This window comes from Macrobrachium nipponense, chromosome 13 (assembly GCF_015104395.2).
Source record: "Macrobrachium nipponense isolate FS-2020 chromosome 13, ASM1510439v2, whole genome shotgun sequence".
NCBI lineage: Eukaryota > Metazoa > Arthropoda > Malacostraca > Decapoda > Palaemonidae > Macrobrachium > Macrobrachium nipponense.
This window is the reverse complement of record NC_087206.1, coordinates 1,603,441-1,611,531: the sequence shown is the minus strand read 5'-3', so window position 1 is coordinate 1,611,531 and position 8,091 is coordinate 1,603,441. Positions and strand designations below refer to the sequence as shown.

Here is an 8,091-nt window from a genome sequence, read left to right as displayed (position 1 = left end):
TTCATTACTTATCAGAAAGGTCAGACCCCCAAAACATCTCTCAAGTTGGGGTGCTGCTTTTATGTTTCACTTATATTTTTGCTGTTTTTTGGTGATCTTTATGGAGTTGGGTTCATGGTAATCCTTTGTATTTTCTATTTTACTCAAGTTTTGCATATTTCTTTATATATGCAAAACCTGCTTTTATAAAAGGTGATTTTTATTCAGGATGGTTCCATGGGTCAAGAATCCATATTGGCCATCTGTTTGGCCTTTGCTTTTTTTTGCTGCCATTCATATATGTGTTGTAGTTTCTGTTTATTGTTGTAAATTAATTTTTTTTTTAAGTATAGGTTCGTACATTGAAGCATCAACTAGTTGACATCAATGGGTTGTAGAAAAAAATATAACTGTGTACGTGAGTGAAAGGTTTACATATTTAATAGTTAATTGTGCCTAATGACTTATTCTAACTAGAATTGCACCCTTTTCCAATTTTGAATCTCCTTTTTTTAATTTTTATGAAGATTGCACATATTTAAGATTCTAGAGTATATACTATACATATAGTATATATATTTTTTTGGGGGGATGGGGGTCAGTAATTCCTCCTGCCTTTGAATGTGAGGCAATCCTACAATTGCTTCTGTATAATTGTAGATGTCATGTTTAGTTATATAAATTTATGACATCAATCTCTGGAATAATTTACAGATGTGAACTGATTTTTAGTGGTTGCCTTCATATACCGAGAGATATCTATGATGTGTAGCAGGGGCTTTGTTTTAGCCACTACTTAGTATAATGTTTTATTTCAGAACAAGATGGGATCAACTTCGAACCACTTTACCTTTGGTGTTCTTTTGGTTCTAGTGTTTCAATATCGTGAATCTGGACATCTCATGAAACATATTTTCGGCAGAGGTAGATCTCGGCCAATATACCAAGCTGAAAGTTCTGGCAAGCCACTGAGCTTGTGTATTGAATTTCCAAAGCTTTAGGTTTGGGATTTTGTTGGTAACAGACAAGTTGATCATGACAAATGTAGTACTCTCACAAGAAAGCCCTCCCACCAGAAGTAGACATCAAAAGTTCTTTCTTAGCACAGTACTGTAGTACTTAAAGGATGAGGATTTCGTGTAGAGGTGAAGGCTGTCAGAGCACGAGTGGCATCGTAAGATTCTCTAGAAAGAAATCTTTGGCTCTGGAGTTGCTATGACATGCCTTGCCAGTTTCTTGTACAAGGTGTGCTGCAGCTGTTACTGACTAACTAGAAAAAGTTCTTCCAGTTGGTCAGTAACAGGGAGGCCTGCTGGGTGCATGACCAAAGTTGGCCTATCTTAATCACTGTGTTGTCAACCATATTAGTGCCCGGTTGTTACTGTGGGTTCTCCCACGCTGATGCCAAGATTTCTCTTTGTGCACGCCACGTGTGATATTCCTGTTTTCCGCTACGTACACTCAGCCTTTTTTGCTTGTACGTACGCCTTCAGTAGCCAAGTGGCACAAGATTTTATGGCACAAGGTCATGATAGTATGCTCTCTCTGCTTGTGGTGTGGGAACCTCTTGGCCAGCATACTTTGTCTGTGCTATATGTACTTTGTGCGTGCCCCACGTATTGCTCGAATCAAAACTCGATGCATACCCTTTCATGTTTTTTCTTGGGTATAACTAAATGTGGAAGAGTTTACCTAGTGCAGTTGTGGAATCTTCTAACCGCCTTTAAGCTAGTAGCAAATTCATTCTTGTTCTTGAATGGCATCTGAATTTCAGATGTTTTGGTATTATTTTCTATTCCTTTGTATTTATTTATTTAATTTATTAATCTACTACCTTTTCCTATAACTTGTCTTTCTCTGCAGGCTAATTTGCCTTTGGAACCTTCTCGGATTTATAGTCTGTTGACTCTGTCCATAAGGATTTTCAGCTAAAATCTAAAGAATACACATATACATACACATTTGTTTTCATGCATTTTCATTTTCCCCTTGGTTATACAATATTCATTTTTATTTAAATACATTCTCTATTTCTAAAACATTTATATCATTCAATAAGCTATTTCCCTGAGTAGCAGCTCAATATCACCACATCTTGAAGTGCCTTATACTAAACTCTCAAAATGATTCTCCACTTCTCTGGATGTTTTATTGGAAATCTGACTCCTCCTCCCATACTTGTCTGCTTCATGAGGAAAACCCTGTTTTCTCTGCATTTTAGCAACGGCAAGTGCCACCTGGGAAACCTGTAAAATAATAATAAATTTAATGATTATAACAAAACACAGTGCCTCTTACATTTGAAAGTTTTGTAAAGCTGACTTTACTATTTAGAGTGGTTGCATTACAGAAATGTAGCACGTTATTTAAGTTGACAGCGAGATATGGGAAAAAAGGCTTCTTCATTTGAATATCAAAAGAAAGCACTACAAACCAAAAGTTATCCAAGTTAGCTCTTGGTTTGTCTTAATTTGTATATTTTGCACTTTTTTTTTTTAGTGTCATTCAAATATTCATCTAGAAATGACTATTCTTCACAGAGTGCACCATAGGTCTAAATGATGGTAATGGATACAAGGCTATGAACTACCCATGCAATTAATAATTCAGAGACTACTTCACTGTCTTCACACAAATAACAAAAGCAGATGACCCTGCATAAAGTAATTTTAACTCTTATTTTCATACTTTGTTTCATGCCTTTTTATCCCTCCATTTTTGTGACAATATTTACATTAGTCTTTAAGGACCTTCATACTTAGAATTCCAAACATTTCCCTGATTTCCAAGTTTTCTTTCGATTTTTCTACGGCACAGAAGTGCACATAAAACTCTTGGAAAAGTTCTAATAAGTAGCACTACATTCGGCTGATATCTCACCCTTATCGCCCTCTTAATGAGAGAATGCCTTGATGAAGTCATTGGGCTTCCGCACGGCATATCATTCCCGTGCTGAAGCCTGGTGACGGGCAAGAAGGCTCTCGAACTGGGGAATTTTTTTTTTCCTCAGTTTGACTCTAAATTTCTCTCATCCTATTTCTATTACTTATAATTGTTTCATTCTTCTTCATATTTATCAACTTTCTCCAACCTTGCTGTCAAAACTCTTACCCATTTCACTGTCCAGATGTTTTTTTTAGGGGACATCATATCCGGGATTGGAAATTTTTTCAAAATCAATTTTGGGAGCTGTGGTGGTCTTGCCAACTTGGAATGTCAGTATTTCCATACTGGCATGCGGAACTATTCTCGAACCAAAACTTGGCCTTCGGATTCCAGGGGTTGGCCGGTTTCATAGAGATAGGACTCTCGGCATTCTGTCCGGTTTGCCTGCCATTATGATTACAGTGGGGATGATTGTATTCTTGTAATGCTCTCAGTCCCATCTAGCGGGTTTGGCATACACTTGAGCCACTCTAATCATAGTGGTACCATCCCTTTGTGGTAGGGTAGGGAGTGGACATTTGGGAAGCAGCTCTCGCAGGTGTTATTGGTGGAGAAATTAATTTCATGAAAGGATAATGGTTTCTCTTTTGAGATGTCAGACAGTCTAATTTTTTTTCTTTCCCCCAACTAATTTAATGACTGAAATTAATGTTTCTTATACCCCTGGATTGAATGGCGAACCTCAGACACTGTTGACGACCTCTGCTAATTTAATTAGGGAAAACTCTGTTGATGACCTCGGAAATAGGAAGGACCATTCTATTGATATTCAAAAATTGAGTAATCTGGGTAACGCAAGGAAACTTCGAATCCTTCATGTTACCCAAATTCCAATAGAGACAAATTATGATAATATATATAAAGAATTTGAGTGTTATGGATCTATAACAGAAATAAGAATGAAACTGGAAGATACAAAATGGGATTCATGGATATCTTACAATAGTCATGACAAAGCATTTAATGCAATATGTAATATTAATGATATCAACATTAATAACTTTAATATAATGGCTGCTCTTTGCGACAAGGTACCAAAGGATTTGGATGTTTATAGACCTGCAGACTGGTTTGAAAAAGATGCTGATTTAGTTATGCCTTCCCAGAGGAAGCCAAAACCACCGATGTGGCTTGTAGCTGAATCTCAGGGGGTTACAGGGAACTATTTCAAAATATGCAAATTAATTCAGAAAAAAAGTAGGAACTATTGCACCGGGAGATATATCTCGTTTTGGAAAAAATAGTTACCTTATCCATGCCAAATCATGCACACAATCTGTAATACTATCCAACCTTAAAACAAATGATGATGATATTAAGTTAGATGTCAAATCCCACCTAAATTTTAGCTACGGAAGGGGAGTAGTTTTTAACAAAGATGTGTATGAGTTTACAGAGGAGGAGATACTGGCCATGTGTCCACTAAATGTATGGAAAGTACACAAAGTCCCAGGTCCATCAATGATTATCCTTACTTTCCAGGATGCTGATGTACCTTCCCACATTATTATTGAAAATGAAATTATTAAAGTTCGACCATTCAAGCAGAAGCCACTGCAATGTTTTAATTGTTTTAAATTTGGACACCCGTCAAAAGTTTGCAAAAACGAAAAAATGTGTGGTATTTGCTCCAAATCTTACCATGGAGAATGTGCACTTGAGGCCAGGTGTTTAAATTGCAGCTCAAATCATAAATCCACAGACCGGAGCTGCGAGCTGTATAAGTCGGAAGCTGCTGCCCTTAACAAATCCAATTTAGAACATATAAGTGTGGGATATGCCAAAAGACTATTAGATAAATCAAGTAGTTATGCAAAGGCACTAAAATCAAACCCACCTAGCACTGCCAATAGTTCTAGAGAAGATATACCATCTAATGATAAAATGCTGCATGATGAGGTAAGCATATTGCCTTCTGAGGCTTTGCCACAGTTGTATTGAACAGTCGGGGCATTGGCCCATCCCCGTACAACCTTCGTCCCCATTACATTTAATAGTACAAACCTCTCTCAGGCCATGTCCTTGTCTGATTTGATGAAGGTTCCACTTAAAACCAACTTGCCTGGTGCACCTGTTGTGGGGAAGGTGCAAAAACCTTGAAGCCCACCACCTATTAATCGAAAAAGAGAGAGACCTCCATCTCTCTCACCCCCTTCCATCAGAAACATTAAAGCTATGACGTCAAATAAATTTGATGTTTTATCTGTTGATGTTTCTGATCAACTGGAAGATAACTTGAATAAATCAGAAATTCAAGTTGAGGTCCACCATCCACCTCAACAAATAGATCAAAAGGACACAAAGAAAAAGACAAACGTAAAACCCAATATATCAAGACCATCTCTAAAGAAACCTACAGGAAATAATGTAGATTAAAAGTTGCCAATGGGAAGACCTCATCCAAGATGTCTTCCAGAAGTGATCCATAGTTTTCTCCTCCATTTTGCAATGGAATTGTCAGGGTTTAAGGGCCAAATATGAAGAACTTAAGCTACTAATTCATGAGCATTCCCCCATAATTGTATGTCTACAGGAGAGCAAGCTTGATGCTAATACTCCTTGTCCTCGAGAGTATATTAGCTATAGAACACCATATAATCAACAAGCAGGGAGCCATGGCGGAAGTCTCATTTACGTTCGTCGAGATGTTCCCCAAATATCTTTGTCTATTCGTACACCTCTGCAGGCAGTGGTTGTACAGATTGATATAGGGAGAAAATATACAATATGCTCTCTGTACCTACCTCCAAATGATAATATTTTGTATGATAATTTAGTAGAGGTGATTCAACAACTCCCCCAACCTTTTCTCTTATTGGGAGATTTGAATGGTAGACATCCTTTATGGGGCGATGTTTTAGCAAACACAAGGGGCAATATTACATCATCAATTGTGGAAAATGAGGATGTCGGACTCCTTAATACAGGAGAGCCCACACACTTTCATGTCCAGACAGGTACCTTGTCATGCATTGACCTATCAATCGCAAGCTCTAATTGCCTTCTCGATTTCGATTGGAGGACATTAGATGATTGGCATACTATACTCTGTTTTTTTCCATCTGTCCACCCGCTTTGGTGTTTGCGCATGGTAACACTGCGTCCCGGGCTATAAATAATATCCTGTTTCGAATATTAACGGAGTAATTCGCATACAGTAAATTATAAAAACACTTTTCAGTTGACAATGTACACCCAGGTATCCTTTTATTTACCTAAAACTTACACATAGCATAACTATTTAAAGCCCCAGACGCAGTGTTACCATGCAAAAATACCACAGGCAGATGGACAGATGGAAAAAAACAAGAGTACAGTAAGTCCTCGGGTTACGCTGGTCTCGACTTACGATGTTTCGTGGTTACGAACGCGCCCCCATAAAAATATAAAAAATAATATTTTGCGTCGTTCCGTCTTACGCGGTTTAGCATCGTAAGCAACGCAAACAAACGCGAACTAGTTCCAGGCGCACGGCGGAAGAATACGCTTTGTGGGGGAGAGGACGGCGTCGCTTCGCTACGCTCATTCCTCGCCCATACGCCATTTTGGTTGTTTACACTGCCTCTCTCTCCCTCGTGTTGTATCGTTTTTGTAACTTTTTGCTCTTTGTTATGGCTCCCAAGCGCAAGGCGGACTCTTCTGATGGTAGTGCATCGAAGAAAAGAAAGGCCATCACCATGGAAATTAAAGTGGACATTATAAAGCGATCTGAGAAGGGAGAAACGCCAACAAACATTGGCCGCTCGCTTGGCCTTAGCCGTTCGACCGTTGCTACCATTATCAAAGATAAAGAGCGCATCGTTGAACATGTGAAAGGATCTGCTCCTATGAAAGCGACAGTGATAACTAAGCAGCGTAGTGGTCTAATAATTGAAATGGAAAGGTTATTGGTGCTTTGGTTGGAAGAACCAAAATCAACGGCGTATCCCAGTCAGCCTTATGGTGATTCAGGAGAAGGCGAAAAGATTGTTTGAAGCGTTGAAAAAAGAGGGGGAGGGAAGTGAAAGTGAAGAGTTTGTGGCTAGTAGGGGTTGGTTTATGCGATTTAAGGCTCGGGCCAATTACCATAACCTTAAATTGCAAGGTGAAGCTGCTAGTGGGGATGAGAAAGCAGCGAGTGAATTTCCTAAAGCGTTGTCTGAGATAATTAAGGAGGGGGGTTATTCTGCTCAGCAAGTGTTTAACGTAGACGAGACAGGTTTGTTTTGGAAACGTATGCCTAACCGCACTTACATCGCCAAGGAGGAGAAGTCAGCACCCGGTCATAAAGCCAGCAAGGAGAGGCTAACTTTACTTCTTGGGGGTAATGCTGCTGGCGACTTCAAACTGAAGCCCTTGTTGGTGTATCAGGCTGAAAATCCAAGGGCACTCAAGGGCATTTGGAAGGGTCAACTACCAGTAATTTGGAAGTCCAACAAGAAGGCATGGGTGACACTTGCAGTGTTTGAGGACTGGTTCGTAAACCATTTTGTTCCAAGTGTGGAGCGGTATTGCGCCTCCAAGGGTATCCCCTTTAAGGTGTTGCTAGTACTGGACAATGCCCCTGGACACCCTGCCCAGCTGGGAGACTTCAACCCTAATGTCAAGGTGGTTTACCTTCCACCTAATACCACGGCCCTTTTACAGCCTATGGACCAAGGAGTGATTGCTTCGTTCAAGGCCTACTACCTACGAAGGACAATTGCTATGGCTTTACAGGCAACTGAAACCAAGAAGGACTTGACTCTGAAGGACTTTTGGAAATCCTACAACATCCTTGATGCTGTAAAGAACATTGCTAATTCCTGGGAGGAGGTTAAGCAAACAAACATGAATGGTGTCTGGAAGAAAATTTGTCCTCAATTTGTGAATGATTTCCATGGGTTTGAGGACACAGTTCAGCTAGTTGTCAAGAACGTTGTTGCCCTGAGTAAGGAAATCAATTTGGAGATGGAGGTTGATGATGTTACAGAGCTGCTGGAGTCTCATGGCGAGGAGTTATCTGCTGAGGAACCTGATACAACTGGAGAAGCAGATAATAGAGGAAGAAGAAGAAGCACCCACCCCAGAGCCTAAGGCTTTCACAAGGCAGGACTTGATAAGAGGTTTTGCAGAGTTTGCAGCAAGCGTTGTCAACTTTTGAGGCTCAGGATCCCAACTTGGACAGGTTCACTAGGGTTTCCAGAG

The 8,091-nt window shown here is 39.7% G+C and overlaps 1 protein-coding gene across 3 annotated transcripts in view; it reads right to left on the bottom strand.

Moving 5' to 3' along the window:
* Positions 1-1,934: 1,934 nt before the first annotated feature.
* The window catches only part of LOC135225591 (uncharacterized), a 61,766-nt gene continuing 55,609 nt past the window's right edge, over positions 1,935-8,091 (bottom strand). For all 3 annotated transcript variants that reach the window (XM_064264875.1, XM_064264874.1, XM_064264876.1), the window contains one exon: positions 1,935-2,225. In XM_064264875.1, coding sequence (XP_064120945.1) covers positions 2,085-2,225 — 141 coding nt within the window. In that variant the 3' untranslated portion in view covers positions 1,935-2,084. The remainder of the gene's footprint in view (positions 2,226-8,091) is intronic.